At 52.4% G+C, this 18,043-nt stretch overlaps 2 protein-coding genes across 2 annotated transcripts; one reads left to right on the top strand and one right to left on the bottom strand.

Annotated features, from left to right (window-relative positions):
* The first annotated feature begins 413 nt into the window (after positions 1 to 413).
* SMYD5 (SMYD family member 5) lies at positions 414 to 12,546 on the top strand. The gene is made up of 13 exons (XM_007083433.3): positions 414 to 521; positions 4,613 to 4,721; positions 5,447 to 5,586; positions 6,055 to 6,176; positions 6,566 to 6,635; positions 7,257 to 7,361; positions 8,118 to 8,180; positions 8,398 to 8,468; positions 8,772 to 8,878; positions 9,271 to 9,327; positions 10,178 to 10,272; positions 10,921 to 10,991; positions 11,088 to 12,546. The coding sequence occupies exons 1-13, from the start codon at positions 426 to 428 to the stop codon at positions 11,230 to 11,232; spliced, it is 1,251 nt and encodes a 416-aa protein (XP_007083495.1). The 5' UTR covers positions 414 to 425; the 3' UTR covers positions 11,233 to 12,546.
* Positions 12,547 to 13,011: 465 nt separating this feature from the next.
* Positions 13,012 to 17,183, bottom strand: PRADC1 (protease associated domain containing 1). Its single transcript, XM_042981736.1, has 5 exons — positions 16,920 to 17,183; positions 14,899 to 14,999; positions 14,259 to 14,368; positions 13,810 to 13,977; positions 13,012 to 13,559 (listed from the first exon to the last, which is right to left on the bottom strand). Exons 1-5 carry the CDS (start codon positions 16,984 to 16,986, stop codon positions 13,439 to 13,441), a joined length of 567 nt encoding a protein of 188 aa, XP_042837670.1. The 5' UTR covers positions 16,987 to 17,183; the 3' UTR covers positions 13,012 to 13,438.
* Between the last annotated feature and the right edge of the window lie 860 nt (positions 17,184 to 18,043).

Below are 18,043 nucleotides of genomic sequence, written 5' to 3' on the forward strand. Positions count from 1 at the left end.
TTTCAGGTAGAAGGTCAGAGAGGGTATAAGTTGGCCGGCCGCTGTCCCACCCCATGGCTGGATCCAGAGTGCCTGACTCTCGACGGGGCACTGGGTGGACAGAGACAACAGACACCAAAACACGAACTGGACACAGATACATCAAAACTATACACACACCCACCGGCTATGATACATAGGTACGTACGAAGACACAGACGCAAAACTGCACAGATGTAAAAAACGCGGACCCAGCGACATCCAGCCATCGAACCAATCGACCTAAACACACAGATTAAAGGGATCCCAATTTCCCAATTCGGACTTGCTAGCGCGCAAACCCTAGCAGCCTGGAGACTCACTCGTCGGGGGCGGGGCCAGAGAGGGGCGGGGCCCCCCCCGGGTCGAGGCGAGGTCAAGGGTCAGAAGGCGGAGGCGCGCCCAAGATGGCGGCCTCCATGTGCGACGTGTTCTCCTTCTGCGTGGGCGTGTCGGGTCGGGCTCCGGTCGCCGTGGAAGTCCGATTCGTAAGCAGCGCTAAGGTGAGGCCGAGACAGACCCGCCACGGGCACCTACCGTGTCCGGCCTTGGAGAGAGCCCCGCGGGACCCTAGGCCCGGAGCCTAGAAGCTCCTGAGCCGTTCCGACTCTGTGGCTCAGCCCCTCCTCGCGGCCCGGGGGCTCCCAGTCTGTCCCCGCGCGCAGGCTTCCGGGGCGGTCACGCGGTGAATCGGGGGCCCCGAAGTCTCCGTAGTCTCCGTGCCTGCCCCCTCCCTTCGGGACCCGGTGCGCCCTCCGGCTGCCCTGCTCCTGCTGCTCCAGGCGGGGCCGGGTGGGCGCCGGGCCTTTTGGTCCAGGCTGGAGTACTCTGCTGCTGGGCCGTGGGGGTGGTGGGCGGGGACTGGCTGAGCAGAGGGTACTGAGGTATGAAAAAGAGTGGGTCCTCGGGGAACTTTCTGAGTGAGATTTGGGAATGGGGTGGGGAGAGGGGCCAGGACCCTTCACAAAGGCCTTGGGATGCTAAGGAATTTGGACTAGAGCTCGAAGCCCGTGGGAGCATTTGAAGCATTGAAACAGGAAAGCAATATGGTTTTGTGGTTATATTATCGTGTCTTAAAAGTTAATTGTAGAAAAATACTCTAAATGCATGTAAGGAAAGAGAAGATAAAAATCACTCGTAATCCTATACTTGTGCAAATATACGGATACCAAAGTCACAATTTTAGGAACCTCTGTTTGATGCAGCAGTAAATCAACATCAATAAACCTATTTCTACATATTTTTAAGAGCTGAGTAGGGGCGCCTGGGTGGCGCAGTCGGTTAAGCGTCCGACTTCAGCCAGGTCACGATCTCGCGGTCTGTGAGTTCGAGCCCCGCGTCAGGCTCTGGGCTGATGGCTCGGAGCCTGGAGCCTGTTTCCAATTCTGTGTCTCCCTCTCTCTCTGCCCCTCCCCCGTTCATGCTCTGTCTCTCTCTGTCCCAAAAATAAATAAAAAACGTTGGAAAAAAAAAAAAAAAAATTAAAAAAAAGAGCTGAGTAATAGTCTGTTTCAAGGGATTGCCACAGTTCATTCAGCCACCTACTTATTTATGCACTTTTGCGTTGTATTTTTTCATCCCTGAGGGCAAAGGTCCTGGAGCTCAGTTTCTGTGCACACATCCTTTTGTTCTCTTCATCAGAGTATTTTCTTTACTAGTTAACTTTGCCAGTTGATACGTGCAAAATGGTATCACTTTGTTTTAATTTACAAGTCTGTGTTTACTGATGAGGCTGAATAATTTATCATGTATACCAGCAGTGCATATACCTGGTCCCTGCCCAAGATGTCAGCCTTCTAGTCATCTGCTTCCTGCTCTCCCCACCCCAACCTTCCATTGCCTTCTTTCCTCTCCGGTGCATCTGGAGCATTCCTTTCCTTCTGTGGTAAAGCAGCTCCCCAATATCCTTGGCCTCTTCAGCTGCTCACATCTCTGTCTCCACCTCTGTTCTTGATTGGCTCAGTTTGATGGTATCCCAGTTCCATCACTCCTTGCAGGCAGAGATACTGACCTTTCCCTTCACTAAGTCCCCTATCTCTCAGCCCCTCTCTTCTTTATTTCTTCCTCTGACCTCATCACTTCAGCCACTTTGCTTGCCCAGCTGTCCTGTCCCAGCCTTCTGTCAAACCCCACCTCTGGAAGAATGAGCTGGCTGCTCTCTATTCCCACACACGATCTTCTGCTGGAGAAAATCACATACACACCCCAGACATGCTGACAAGATGGTTTACTCCAGGCTTTTTGCATCTATGTTCATCAAGCCAGATTGGTTTGTGACGTTTTTTTCTTTGTGCTATCTTCCTCAGGTTACTGCATCACAGTTATGCTTGTTTTTTGGTAAAATGGAGAAGCTTTCCATTTTTTCTCTGTTACTAAATAGTTTTTAAATAGCATGAGAGTTACTTATTCTTTGGTTTGAGGGAGCTGGCTCATGAACCATATGGACTAGGGGCTTCACATGGGGGTTGTTTTTGACTATTTTCTGTATTGCTTCTATCGATATTGGCAGGAATGACCTTTCAAAGATTTACCAACTACTCTGCCAGGGACAGAACCAATCAGAACATGATAGTGTCTGACCAAAGACAGTGGATGCCAACCAGAATGCCATACTGGTGTGGGTCAGCCAGATACCAGCACTGCTTCTTTCTCTAGCTTTCCTTCCTTTTGAATTCAGTTCTGGTAATTTGTGTTTTTCTAGAAAAGTATCCATTTAGTAAAACTCTTAAAGTTTACTACATGGTCTTAGAGTTTTGCACAATCTTTTTTCTAAAATTTATTTTTCAAATTGGAAATATCTTTGCAAGTTTATGCCCTTTCCACTCAAGGCATAAGCTTTCTCCAAGCCTCTTGGTAATTAATATTTAATGAGAGTGGCTTTCTTGGAACCCTGTCTTATGTTTGGGGGATGAGTGGTTTCATAAAGGAACAGCTCTGATTCTGTTCCCTTTATTTTGATTACCAAATATTTTCTGCATTTGATCCTCCAGAAAGAGAGAGAAAGACATTGGTATTTGCCCAATGTTGAGATTTGAGATTTGAGATTGTCAGCGATAATGTGGGTCCATGTTCATACTCCTTTGTCCCATAAAATAAGGCCATGTTTTCATTTTGCCAGATTGGGTCCAGGGCTAAAAGGCATGGAGGTGGGATTCTAAGAAGACAACCAAGGGTGCATCAACAGCTTTAGCCAGAGGTTTTGTTCCAGCTGTCCCCCTCTGCTCAGGGCTCTCCTGGTCTACACATCCCTGCCTCTCTAACTTTGGGAGGTGCTGCTATCTAGCCACAGTGCCAATGCTAGAAGGAAACAGGAAGCTACCTGAGAGGCCACATGACAGGACGTTTTACTGCTATGTCAAATCTTTTTTTTTAATTTCTTTCTCTTCTTGTGACAGTTCAGTGCTGGCAGGGGCACCACCCCTCTTCTCTAAGTGAACAGTGGGAACAAGTGCCCGGCAGAGCCAGCAACTGCCAGGGTTCTGAAGCTGTCTCCTGAGTCCCTTTGCACATCTGAGAAATAGCAATTCAGCAGTTGTTTTCTCATCCTTCATGCCTTACATGATGTTTATGGTGCTTTAGACCAGAGTTCCTCAGACTTTAACGTGCATTTGAATCACCTGGGCATCTTGTTAAAATGCACATTCTCATGCAGCAGGTCTAGGGCATGGCCTGAGATTCTGGATTTCTAACAGGTGTCCAAATGTTGCCCATGCTGCCCACTTATCATCTCACTTAGAGTAGTAAGGAGCTAAAGCTCATAAGGTACATTCACTTGTGCTATATCATGGCATCCTGGAAACTACCTGGGAGGTATCATTGTGATGCTTTTCATATGTGAAACCGTTGCCAAGAAGTGAAGCACCTGGGGTGCCTGGCTGGCTCAGTCGGTGGAGTGTGTGGCTCATGGTCTCGGGGTCATGGGTTTGAGCTCCACGTTGGGTGTAGAGGTTACTTCAATAAATGAACTTAAAAAAAAAAAAAAAAAGAAAGAAAAAGAAGTGAAGCAGTTGGCTCCAAGGTTCACAGCAAGTAGTGTTAGGGTTGGTGCTAGGATTCACCCTTCCTTTCAGCATAACGCTGAGAACTTGGTGAGTTCCCCACCGACCAGGGAAATAGGGCACATTCTCCCCCAGGCGAGGCCTCCCTCTCTCCTGTGGCATAGGAATCCTTTGTAACCCTGAGCAGCGGTGTCACCGCCAGGATCCTGGAGGGACACATGGGTGACTCGAAGAAAACTGCCCTGTCGTTACCGGCTGCTAGTACAGGAGTCTCCAGCCTGCCATGAGAGTTGGCCCTGCTCTGGCCATTCCAAAAATTCTCCTCTGGCTGACAGTGTGGCTCCCTCCCCATCCCAGGCCCTCTGCTCTGAGCAGGCTGAAAGAGGTGTGACTGAAAGTAGGTCAGAGCTACATTTCCAGAGGAGGCAGTTGGTTGGCAGTTGGGGGTGGGGGGGGTGACCATGCTCCATGAACCCTCCCAAGGCAGAGGCCTCTCCTGAGAGGGAGGCGTGGCGGGGGGTGATGCTGGGAAGCCCTCTGGGAGCTATGCCCTCTTTCTCTCCTTATGGCCATCCTATTCCTTCTCTCCCTGTTAGGGAAAGGGCCTATTTGCCACACAGCTGATCCGGAAAGGGGAGACCATCTTTGTAGAACAGCCCCTGGTAGCTGCACAGTTTCTCTGGAATGCACTTTATCGCTACCGAGGTGAGCACATCTCGTCCACTCCTCATGGCTGCTGGGCCAGCTGCCTGTACGCATGGAAGAGAGCTACATACATTCCCACTAGCTGATGTCTCTGGGAATTCAGGTGTTGGGAGAAAAGCTCATCCTGGAGAACCGTGCCTGAGAATCATGCTTGTCTCTAGTCTTAGGCCATTTGGGGCTGGGAGTGAGCGAGGGACGGGCTCTTCCAGCCTGCTTCCTGGGGGAGGACTGTCAGGCAGGCAGAACTCAGTGTGACCTGCAGTATCAGGGACTGGATATCATGTGGAAGGGCTCCGTGCCAAAGGGCAGCTCTCCACCAAGAGGAGGCCACTCGCCCCTTGGTCAAAACAGGCTGAGTTAGGGGTCAGAAGCAAGTAGGATGCCCTTAGCTTTTCCAGACACGTGCTTTTTTCACACTTTTCTTAGGCTAGAGACAAACATGAAAGGAGGGTCAGTTGGCTCCAGAATGTGGGGAAAGCTCAGTCTGGGGGTTAGGAGGGGAGCCCTATAGACTAAATCCCAATCTGCTTTTGAATGCATGTGAAATCATGCACCCATTCTGTTCTTTAACACAGTTGTTCATTCACTTACTTCCCAAACATTTGTTGAGCACCTATCAAGTGTCAGGCACTATCTTTAGCCCTAGGGATGCTTCTGTGAAAAAGACAAAATGTGGCCCCTGCTCTAAAGACACTTACATTGTCACATGGGGCTCTCTCCCTCAGCCTGTGACCACTGCCTTCGGGCACTGGAGAAGGCAGAGGAGAATGCCCAGAGGCTGACTGGGAAACCGGGCCAGGTTCTGCCTCACCCTGAGCTGTGTGCCGTGCGCAAGGACCTCCACCAGCACTGTCCCCACTGCCAGGTGAGCATCCCTGGGGAGTGCACCTGAAAGGGAGCTGGTGGGAGAAGCCTTAGCCGAAGTCCTCTTTGGGGAGACAGGAATGACAACAGACCTGCTCGTGGGCCCTGAGAGCCATAACGTAGGGTAAGACATTCAAAAGACTGTAACTATTCCAGTTGTGTTCTCCCTGTCCCGGTCCCGCTATCTAGAAAACTGGTTCAGTGGGAACTTGCCCTCTTCCCAGGAGCCTGGCAGGGGCTCTTCCCTCTACTTGAAAGCTCTCTCCTTCCCATAGTTCGACAAGCCTGGGTGCCCCTCTCACATGCCCCCGGGCGGTGTGTGCTTTCTCATCTGACGATGTCACTGAGCTACTGCTCAGGGGCTGTTCGTAGAAGGAGTGCAGTCAGAGGAGGTGAGTACCACTAAGGAAGATCTGTGCCTCACCCCATGGCCAGATCCTAGGGTGTTGACCTCCACCCACTCCACCAGGTGATGTACTGCAGTGCGGAGTGTCGGCTGGCGGCCGCCGAGCAGTACCATCAGGTCCTGTGCCCAGGGCCTTCCCAGGACGACCCCCTGCATCCTCTCAATAAGCTACAGGAGGCCTGGAGGTGGGTAGCATTTCATCTCTTCTTCCCTTTATCCTCCCTCTCGACCTGCCTGCCCGCCTGAGATCAGCAGATGCAGTCATCTTTCTTAAACTGCCCTCCCCCAGATCTTTCCTCCAGTCTTAGGGTTAAACAGAAGTCACATCACCCAACCCCCTGCCTTCAGTGTGAGCCGCCAGTCCCACTACCCTCAGCATTTTACACACTCCCAGGAAGAGCCCCATTAAGCCCATGGGGCGGTAAAGGCCTGCCCTCATCCTTGCCAATGACATCTCTCTTTGGTTATAAATAGAGTTGATAGGAAGGATTCTCTGTAGTGATCAGACTGGGCTTCCCTGAACACAGCTACTGGGGAGGGGATTTCCAGGCCAAATCTTTTTCTTTCTCCCCAGGAGTGTTCACTACCCCCCCGAGACTGCAAGCATCATGTTGATGGCCCGGATGGTGGCCACAGTGAAGCAGGTAAGCCCACCTAGACCTCCCACGGAAGCCCCTTCTGGCCTCATGTGCCCCTTGGCCTCAGTCTCCTCCTCACCTCAAGTCCCTGGCTTGGATGCAGAGTTCCCTCTGCGCTTTCCAAAGGAGAGCTGCTTGCTGTGTAAACTCAGGAGCAGCTAACCATAAATCTGGCAGGAGACTCATCTTTCCTGCAGCCTCTGATCTAGGAGAGGACCTCCTGTGCAGCAACAGTTCACGCATTCAATTTACAGGTGCCACTTTCTCAGGATTGCCTCATATGTAAAGTGAGAGAAGCCACTCCAACCCATTCTGTTAGTATTGGAGCTCCACAACCCCATTCTCCTCTTTTTCCAAGTGTTGTTGAACTGGCCAGCCTGGCCCAGTTGGGGAGATGGTTGGGTGTGGGCAGGATGGGAAGGAAGTCCCCAGGCCAAGGAAGGGTCTACCTAGAATCTCATGTGTGATGGTGTTTCGCTGATGGCAGAGGCTTTAGAATCACAGTCTACTCTTCCGCCTGGGTATGAGGGACAGCAAGGAGATGGTTGTCCCTGAGTCCGTGCGTGCACACGCGTGCACGCCCGGGCATATGTGAATGTGACCCTGAAGTATATTTGTTCCCTGCAGGCTAAGGATAAAGATCGTTGGATCAGGCTCTTCTCCCAGTTCTGTAATAAAACAGCCAATGAGGAGGAGGAGATTGTCCACAAACTCCTGGGGGACAAATTCAAGGTTAGTCTTCCCCCATGATCCCCTCATCCCAATAGCCTTGGATGTTCTGTGGCTACCTGAGGGGAGCTCCACATTTGGTCCTTTGCCAGCCACAGAGCCTGGAGCCAAAAATCTATTCAGAGAACCTATCTTCTTGCCACTATTTAACTTTGTGACCTAACAGGGACCGAAAGTTGAGAAGTGGGGTGAACAGGAAGGAAGGGTCGGGTGCCCTGACATGGTAAGGCAGAATCTCATGATAGGATAGTGGTGAGTAAGTCAGTATAATGGAAAGTGGAGGGTCAGGGAGCAGGCGTGAAATAGCATTTTAGCTGCCAATGTGCTGAGTGCCCACTCCCACCCAAAGATTACACATTCTCACTGAGGACAGCAGACTTCCACGCAGGAGCTGCCCGAAGGTGCAGGCAGGGTTTCAAGGGCAGCTGGGGTGGGCCTTCCTGCATTTATTCTGAGGAGAGGAGGGGGTCGTCAAGCTTGTCTGGAGGCCAGGTCAGGGAGCCTGGAAGGTGGTCGCGAGGACAGTCATCTGAAGCCAGGTTGCCTCGGCCCTCCTGGAAAATAGGAATTTGGGGTTCCCCACTCTGGCTTGGAACAGGCCAACAGACTGCCAAGGTTGTGGCCTTCCTTTGCCTTCAGGGCAAGTTCATTCTACAGAGCTGGCCCCTTTTCTTTTCCTTACCTGGTCTTCTGAGCCCTGCCTGGGTGCTAGTGGGAAATCCCCAGGATACAGGTCTCTCCCTGCTTCCCCTAAACCAGGGCCAGCTGGAACTTCTGCGGAGACTCTTCACAGAGGCCCTTTATGAAGAGGCGCTCAGCCAGGTGAGCATGGGGAAGGTGGGACCAGTGACCTCCTAGTCATTCCAGCTCTCCAGGAGCAACCGGGTCAGCATCTCCTACTCAGAGAGTTAAGCCAAGACTGACTTGGTGTGAAGTTGGGATGGGATTGACTCACAGAAGACTTCCTGAACAGAGAGTTGTTTCAGGAGGAAAAGCGAGTGGCTGTAATCTGAGCACTCATTTTTCTTTCTCCCCACAGTGGTTCACACCAGATGGATTCCGGTCTCTCTTTGCTCTTGTTGGGACCAATGGCCAAGGAATTGGGACCAGGTTAGGAGAGAATGTTCCAAAGCTATTGCACTTGTCTGTCAGGGCTTGGGCGGGAGATTGACAGAGGAAGGTAGCCACACTTCCTTTCAAGATTAGGGTTTGATTCTGTGGCAGGAGAGCTGGACTGGATGCAGTGGTGGGAGTCAGAAAGACTGAGGTGGTAGTTTGCTCCTGGGAGCCTTGGTCTTTTGGGGAAGATGGGCCCCTGCCCTGGAGAAAGAAATGGGCTTAACCTGTCTGGAGGTGGAGAGCCCTGGGAGCTGGGCCTCCTTCTCTCCAACCATGGATGCCTGGGACCCCCAGCTCCCTGAGCCAGTGGGTCCATGCCTGTGACGCTCTGGAGTTGAAGCCTCAGGACCGAGAGCAGCTGGACGCCTTCATTGACCAGCTGTACAAGGACATCGAGGCAGGTTGGTGAGATGGAGCCTTGGTCTCACCCAACCTTGAATGCCCCCCTAGCCAGACACACAGTCTTTCCCCGAGGGGGTTCTGAGCTAATGGTTGGGGAAGGTAATCCCTATGTGCCTATAGGAAGCTTTACATCTATCCACAGGACAAATAAGATAAGACATGACCCTGAGATCCATATAGAGTCTGGATGCTGGGGGAGGGGGGTGCTGGACAAGTAAGGTGATGTCATTTATAGAAAAGCAAGGTTTATGCCTCCTGGAAGCAAGTTTAGATGAAATGGTAGCAACTGGGTGGCAAGACAGTGGAACCAGTGCCTATCCTTGTAAGTCTAGTTTTCTTTTTCCACCTGTAAAATGGATAGAATAACATCTACAATGTTACTGTCTTACAGCAACTGGAGAGTTTCTTAACTGTGAAGGATCTGGCCTCTTTGTGCTTCAGAGCTGCTGTGAGTCCCGGCATTGAGGAGGGGTACATCTCTCTCAGCCCCTTTTAGGCTCGTGGGGAAGAGTCTGGGAGCAGGATTAGGTCTGGGCTTCCTTGGGGATTCTCCCGGGACTTTTTGTTGCATCAGTTTTTCATTCATTCATTCATTCATTCATTCATTCATTCATTGGATTGCTTGTGCCTTAATATATGTTTATATATAAAACCTTCCAGTGGGCCAGGTCCTGTGCTAAGGCAGGACGCAGAGCTCTGTTCCTTGCAAAGAGAAGCATTGGCCTTGCACAACCACTGCCATCAGGCTCCTGGGAGGAGGGAGTTTAGGCTAGAAGGCTGGTCTCATCAGCACCTAACAGGGAGGAGCAGAGCCAATCACACAACTGTCTTTTCCAGATCTCAGCCTCCCCACTCTGGTTTCCTCACTGTCAGCCCTCCCAATGTCTGGGGCATGCTACCCCTCCCAAACTAGGCTCGCAGGGGGACTGACTCAGCTGTTACCAGACATCCAGTTGCCGACTGAGTTAAGTGTCTGGAATGGGGTCCCTTTCACGGCCCTGTCCTTCCCTTTGTGGGACACTAGGAACACAATTGAGAACAAGTTGCCCAGTGCTGAGGACAGCAAGGGCAGTGATGGCAGGTGGGAGGGGGTGGCAAGAGGAAGTACATTTGTGCCTGTGCTCTGTGGTCTTTAGGAAAGAGCACTGGACAGAGGGAGTCAGGAAATTTGGGTTCCAGGGCCTATGTAGCCCTAGCAAGGATCAGAAAACAAGGAAGGATGGGACCCAGTGCTTTGCAAGTTGAGGCTGTTATTTTTATTAGTCAGCAGTCCTTATTTCTTGCCTCTTGTGACCCAGGTAACCACAGCTGTGTCCCCAATGCAGAGACCTCCTTCCCAGAAAACAACTTCCTTTTGCATGTCACGGCCTTGGAGGATATCAAGCCAGGAGAGGTGAGAGGGCTAGGAGCTGTGGGGGGTGGGCCTTGCAAGTTCTCTCCAGGGATTGGAAGCAACAGTGGCTAGAGCCCCAAGTTCAGGCTGTTCAGCTGATCCCCACATGACCCAGGGCAGGAGTCTTTTTACCCATGGTTATGCTCAAACCCACAGTACCCCCAATTCTTCAAAAAAATAACCAGAAAACCTCAGAGCAGTGATTCAGAGACAAGTGTATGCCCAGATTCTTGTCCCCAGCCACCTTTTGATCAACAAATCCACAGCTTCCAAGAAAACAAGAGATGGCTCTTCGTTGCGTGGGCTATGGGTGCATGTGTGGGTTTGGGGTTTGGAGTCCTGGCTGTTAGCACAGTGCGCAGAGCCTGGTTGAATCTTCTTCCAGAGCTAATAGCACCATGTCAAGATAACCTCTGACAATGGCCACAGACCTTAGCCATTGGCTGCCTATAGTCGTGGCCTGAGGCTAACCACTGTCCCCTCTCTGTCTCAGACACAGGTTGTTTGAGCCTCTTGGTGGCCTTCTGAGAGCACAGGGAAGTGAATGAGGGCCTAGCTCCTGGGAGATGGGACAGTGGTTGGGGAGGCCCTGATCCCATCTAAGAGACAGCACAGACTGTCAGACTCCACCTCTTCTCTGCCCTCCAGGAAATCTGTATCAGCTACTTAGACTGCTGTCAGCGGGAGCGCAGCCGCCACAGCCGCCACAAGATCCTCAGGTGCCAGCTGGGATGTGGTGGGTGGCTGGGCTCTGGGAGGCTCCATCCTGGTTACTGCCTGACTTCACCCTCACCACCATCCCCCATCTCCTGCAGGGAGAACTATCTGTTTGTCTGTTCCTGCCCCAAATGCCTGGCAGAGGCTGATGAACCCAACGTGACCTCGGAGGAGGAGGAGGATGAAGAGGAGGAAGGAGAGCCAGAGGATGCAGAGCTGGGGGATGAGATGACCGATGTGTGATGTCACCCTGCCTGGAAGGGGCCTGCCCCAGACCCTGCAGGAAAAGGGGGACTTCCTCCAGAGAGGAGGCTTGGAAGGAACTCCCCCACTCCCGTTGCCTGCTTCCCCCCCTCCATTCCAGCTCTGTTTCTGCCAGAGAGTAGTACAGAAGCTGGACCTTAGGCACGCCACCCCCCACTAGACCTCATGCCCTGGACACTGCTGCTGAGTGGCTCAGGCTCTGCGTGGTCACTGAGCCTCTCAGTGCTGCCCCCTCAAAACACACACACACTGAGGTATCCACTCCAGTCGGCGAGCAACTCCAACAGAGGTCAGAAACAGTGTTTCTTCCACTTGGCCCCATGGCCACGCTTCCCTGTCCACCTGAGGCTTCACCGCTTTCTACCTACTACAGACGGGGGTAACAAGAGATCGGCCTGACGGCACTGAAGAAGAAAGGGGAGTGGTGAGATGCCTTCACCTTCTTCCCCACTCCCACCTTTCTGGCTGCTAAGGCAACTGCCTCCTGCTGGCACAGCTAGGAGAGGCAGGAAGGAGCAACTGGGCCTCCAGAGCACCTTCCCTAAGGCTCTGTGCTGGGGACACTGAACCAGGGGGATACCTTCCTCTCCCCACCCCCACTATTTGGACATCCAAGAGAGTGGAGAGTATAACCCCTTCCCCAGATTCCAGAATCTCTGTACCTTGTGCCTTGCCTCTCAGGCCCTGGCACAGTAGCTGGCCACGTGGGGTGTGTAAGAGGCCTCTGCCTCTCTCAAGAGGGGTATGTGGGCAGATCACCCCTTCCTCACACTCCTTTCCCACTGAGGACTCTAGCAGCATGGCTGAGACTGAGTGATGACAGGCCTGTGCTCCTTAATTTCAGATGCTCAAGAGGCTTCCCTGGGATCAGTTTAACATGGGTCAGTGAGGAGCTCTCCCGGCCTCAATCTCCATCGTTAGGGTCTCCACAGAGGAACACTGAAGTCTTCCAGAAAACTACAGGAGCTAGGCTAGATATTCTGAGATAAGCCCTGTCTGTGTCACCTGCCCCTCCACCCCCAGATTAGTACTACCCCTCACTCTTGGGTTGGATGCTGTGGGAACTATAGCCTATCACTTGCGATTTCTTTGCCTACTTTCCCTGGGCGGGGGCTGCCACAACCGCCTGCTGAGGGATCTCTGAGAGGGCAGGTGCCCACCCCATAGGCTCTATCCTATATCATGAGCCAGGTGGAGCTCACCTGTCTGGCCTATTGGGTTCTTCACAGCAGCCAGCACCCCTCATGCCCCCACCTGCCCACTGTTCTCAATAAAGTGTGAGTGGTGACAGGCCTCTGCAGGAATGCTTTGTGTAGAATGACTTGACAAGCTGTCTGAGGCATGCAGCAATCACATAGGTGGCACAGAGGCACATAGGTTTAGACCAGGCAATGGCAGGAGATGGGAGCTGCAGCCCCCCAGCAGGCTCCTCCCTGGTCACATCTACAATGCTGTGCAAAGGTTTCTAAACGCCAAGAGCAAGGACCTCCTCTGAGGTCCAGAGTGGGTCCCCAGGACCAGGCTATCAGAGGAGTCTTCTCAGGGAACTGAACTACAGCTTCCTGAGTTCTTGAGCAGGAGGTAGAGTGTGCTGGGATCCAAGATTAGCAGCCTAAGCACTGGTTCTAAAGGACCTTGAGTGAGTCATTTACCCTCTGTGAGCCTCAGTTTCCTCCCTTCAAAGCAGGGGCATGGGACCAGATGAGAGAGTGAAGGCCCCTCCCACCCCTGTATGCTCTTATTCTAGGACACAGTTGCAACCCTGATGAGAGGCTTTATTGCTAAAAAGTCAGTGAGGGTTTATTAATTCCTCAAACACCACTCCAGCAGCTGCTGTGAAGTACACTGAAGAGACCCTGGGAAGGGGAGGCGAGAGCCAGGTGGGATGTGACAGGTCACAGATGGCTCTCAGGCCACCTACCTTTAGCCCCTGTGTTCCAGATTCTAGTCCAGAAGCTCTGGGGCCTGGCTCTTGTCTATTCCCATAGCATGAGACATTTGGGGACCCCGAGGAAGGGAAGGCCAGTGACACAGCTTTTCTTAGCATAGCCAAGGCCAAAGCCTTTTTCCCCTACCCGGCTCCACCTGTCCTCAAATGCTATCCCCAAATCCCAAATAGCAGAATTCCTGGATTTCCCCTTCCCAGCCCAGAGTTGTTTATGGCTGGTGTGTGGGACCAACTCTTCTACCAGAAGGTCCAGGGCGGTTGCAGCAGCTCAAAGGTGGGGATGCTGGTGACATTGACTGGGATGGAAATGATGGCCCATGGCAGCCCATGCTGTTCCAGGGAACGGCGGATCATGTAGCTGGGAGGGCATGAAGAAAGGTGGCGATGGTCACTTTCTCAGCACCCCATCATGCCCCATTGTCCCCATCACTCTGGGAGTTCCAGAGCCCAAGGACTTGGCCCTTCAACTGGGGCCCTCCAACATTTTTGGCCCAAGGACTCGGCCCTCCAACAGAGGCTTGTGGGAAGGGACTGGTGATTGCCCTTGACCTCCCCAAGTCATGGCACCCAGCCTGGTGCTGACACAGCCAGAGACAAGGAGCCCTCACCCATCTCGGCCGAGCAGGAAGAGGGCAGGGATGTCAGCTGTGCGCTGGGTACTGTCCTGGATCATCTCCACGTAGAAGCTGTCATTGTCAACCGCGTTGTCAGAGATGATCACTGCCCGCCCGCCGTGCTCCTGCACCACCCGTGTCTTGGAGAGGAAGGAGCAGCCCCTGGAAGAGGTGGTGATGAGACCAAAGGAAAGGCAGGGTCCTAGATACCCCTCCTCCAGACTGTCACACCGGAAGGATGAGAGAAGGACCGTGGAAAATTTTTTGTAAAGGCTCATACGTAAATGGCCAAAAGGCATGGGTAATCTTAAGACATCTCTTAAAGACCATTAAAAACATGAATTATTTAAGAACCGCTATTTCAAAGCACCACTCCCAACACTGATCTCAGAATCTAACCTACACCTGGCCTCCTCTTGTGCCTGTGTCTGTCCGCTCCTTACCCTCTCTCCACCAGAGCGATCTGGTCCTGGATGAAGAAACCGTTGCTGAGTTCTCCACAGGCCTCTGAAGGTTCCGCAGGGACAAGATGAATCTGCTCATACCTTGTGTGCTGAAAGACATTTAGACAGGTCAGAGCGTGAGGAGACATGCCTGTTGTAGGACCAGGCTGACCATCCCATTCTATCGGTTCCTCACAAAGTTGAAGGAAACATGGAGTGGTTTCTGTGTGCTGGGCACTGGAGTATTTTTACTAAATTCTCACAAAGGCTTATCTAGTTGTCCTACTCCACGGTGCCTTTTCATGAGATATGTAGGGGAGTTGGTAGGATCCAGAAAGGGGAAGTAATTTGCCGTAAGCCACATAGTGCAGAGACAGCTAGCAGAGCCCTTGGTTTTTCACTATTTCATGTCCCCAGAGAAGACAGCTTCTCCCTGTCTGGTGCCCAAGTCTGTATTACACCCCGGGGAATAGCTAGCTGGAAGCCCTTCCCTCCTGCACAGCAGCCCCTGGAGGGCAGGCCTGGATTGTGCACCCTTCCCTGTCCTAGCAGTCAGGTATTGGTTGAAGGGATGAGATGGTCACCTTGACTTAGTGGGGTGGAGACAGGAGCAGAGACAAAAGGGTCTCCCTGAACTTACAAAGATACCACCAAAGTCCTTGGCAGGTGTGGCCGTGAAGATGTATCGAATGTCTCCAGGACTCAGCACTTGGAAGTACAAATAATCATGGATGCGTAAGCCTGAAAGATAGAGTACAGGTAAGAAACTTCCAGGGAACAAGCTGGTTCAGGTTCAGGTCATGGAACACTTGTGTACAACTGGGCTGGCTATAATCTGGGCTCAGGGACCCAGCTTCAGCCAAGTGAGTCCTCCAGGTGGGTGAGATAGATGATCTCTGTCCTGGGGAGGATAGAACTGATGCAGATAGTGTTAGTAACCCCAGAGATAACAGCTGCTGCTGCTGCACTGATGAGCCAGGAAGAGTGAGAGCTCTTGTGTTCCGAGGATCTATCCCTCTTTGTTCTGAAGTGGACCTGAGAGTTTCAAGGTGGCGATGTGGTAGCCTAGGTATAAAACAATTTGTACTAAAACTTAAAAGTTGACTCTGGTCCCATTGCCATCCTCTTAGTCCAGCCACTATCATTTCTTGTCCTGACTGGTCCAGCTTCTTAATTGGTTTATCTGCCTCCATTCTTGCTCTCTACCATCCATTCCCCAAACAACAGCCAGGGGTCTTCTTGAAATATCTTAAAGCAAATATGATCAAGTCACCACTCTTATGGCTTCAGTACCCTTCAACGACTACCCTTTGCAGGGTCCTGTTCCATCTGCCCTTGGCTACTACTACAACCTTATCTACTCCTTTCTGGCCTCCTTTCAATTTCTTCACCTCTGCGTCTTCTTGCAACTGTTCCCTCTATCTGGAGCCTTCCTACCCTTGCCCCCAACCCAGCTCTACCTCTTCACCTGGCTCACTTCTGCTCTTTGGTTAGGGCATAGCTTAAATGTCACTTTCTAGAGAAACCCCTCTGCCCTATCACTGCCCTTTCCCTATGCCCATTCAAAATGTACTTTTTCTCCATTGACACTTTCAACATAATTTGTAATTATACACTATTCAGAATTGTTTAATGTCTGTCTCTTCCACTAAGGCAAAACCCACAGTTTTGTAGCTTAGTTCAATGCTGTATCCACATTATGTAACAGTGGCTAGGATATGTGGGTGCTCAATAAAGGTTGTTGAAGGAGTGAACAACTATTTTCAGCTCAGTCGCACTGAGGGAGAGAATTTCCAGAACAACCAGATTTTTCTGGGGTGTGGGATCCTCTCTACAGCACTAAAGTTTGATATGTTGCCTGGACTTGAATCCTTGGTTGCCTTAGCCCAGAGAGATAGAGGAATGTGGAAGTGTGGAAGCTGGTCAAATAGTCAACAAACTATGAACCCACTACTGTGTGTCAGGGGGTTAGGACTGATTGTGGCTTTAGCTGTCCTCTACTGCCCAAATCACAGAGACCAGATAGAGTTCCATTGGCTTGGCATTGGGCTTTACAGCCTTTCATCCTGAGGGTGGGGACTTCCCATGAGATACAGATATATTTCCAATGAGCCTTCTTTAACACTAAACCCCTCCTCCTTACCACACACATCTTGCCTGGCCTTTGCATCTGCTGATCTGTGTAAATCAAGTGTGGTATATGTATGTGCTCACGTAGTGTATGGGTGTATATACTTATGTGCTCCTTTAGGTGCAAACAGGTTGTGTGTGTACGTGTGTGCTTGTACGTGGGGGCCCACGTGTAAGAATGTGTGTTCCTGTATATGTATGTGAGGGCTCACATACTATCTCCAGCTTGGAATATCTCTAACTGTCCCTTGTTCCTTCTCCTGGTCGCCCCTTCAGCCATCTGGGCCGGCACTACTGGGGGCGTGGAGAGGAGTCTTGCTTCGACGTGGGGAGCTGAGGACTCAGAACCCAGCCTCAGGCCGCGCCCTGCTCACGTCCCTGGGGGCCAGCACCCACCACTCCAGTCGCCCGTCCCTAGACCTGCCCTGCCTCGAACTCGCGGGGTCCCAAGGTGACCCGTGACTCCCGGCCCGAGACGCGAGCAAGCTAGACGGCCAGCCCCGCCCCGCAGCCCCGCCCGTTGCCGCTCACCGTGGGCCGCGACGTATGCGGGGAGCCAGAGCACGAGACAACACCAGCCCGCGGCGCCGGGGACCATCTCCAGGGCCCGGCCCGGCGCCGCGCTTCTTCCAGCCGCCCCACCGTGCTAGCTCGCTGGACTTCAGCCTGACAGCTGCTCCGGCCTCCCGCCCCCAGACCCGCTCTTGCCGCTGGTTGGCGGACAGGAACGAGGCCGACGGCTGATTGGCTCTGATGCCTGTTCCTGTAGCTACACTTTCCGCCTCTGCGCCTTAGCCCACTTCCTATTGGTCGAGAGAAGTGGGGCCTAGGACTGATTGGTCTAAACTCTTAACAGCAACTGCCACCCCTCCCAACCCGCTCCCCAGCGTTTCTTAGTTTGGATTCGACTGCAGGATTGCACGGGCTGGCGGGCGGGCGGGGAGGAAAGAGCACTGGAGGTGGGCGCCCCGCTGGACTCACTTCAGCCCAGGAAAGTCGTGGCCGTCAGCTTTGCGGTCTTGGCTGGATCCTCCCTGCGGCCGCCTCGCAAGATGACGATTTGCGTCTCCCAGCTGTGCTTTCCTCCTCCTCACCTCCCTCCTTGGGAAGGCATTCGTCTAGCGCCCAGGTGGTCTCCCGCGACCTCCCCTCCGCTCGTCCTCTGACAAGTTCCACCAGCGCTTGCGCGCTGGGGTCGCGGCTTGATGATCCCCACCCTCGAGGAGGCTCTGGTCAGTGAAGAGCCAGAAAACGGGATTTGGGGCCAGGTGCCTGGTGCCCACGCCTGCTTCTCTACCATTTAGTGTACAACTGTGACCGTGGACACCTTTCATAACTTCTCAGCTTCAGTTCCTTCATCTAAAAAATAGACATAACAGTACCAACATCATAGGATTGGAAGGGCTTATGAGATCTCTCACCAGGTGCTTATTTGCTTATTTACCATAAGCCTGTCCCATAGCGTTCAATAAATGTGCTTACTGTGTTCCTTGGTCTGGCTTTCGGAGGTGGGGGAAGGAATGAGGGTTTAGTGGGTAATGCGAGCCGAGCAAGGAGTCTACATACTCAAAGAGAAATGCATAACCACAATCCTGCGACCCTTCGGTAACCAACGCCTCTCCCCCCACCCCGAGGCCCAGCCTCTGGCCTTTCTA

Source organism: Panthera tigris, chromosome A3, assembly GCF_018350195.1.
Source record: "Panthera tigris isolate Pti1 chromosome A3, P.tigris_Pti1_mat1.1, whole genome shotgun sequence".
Taxonomy (NCBI): domain Eukaryota; kingdom Metazoa; phylum Chordata; class Mammalia; order Carnivora; family Felidae; genus Panthera; species Panthera tigris.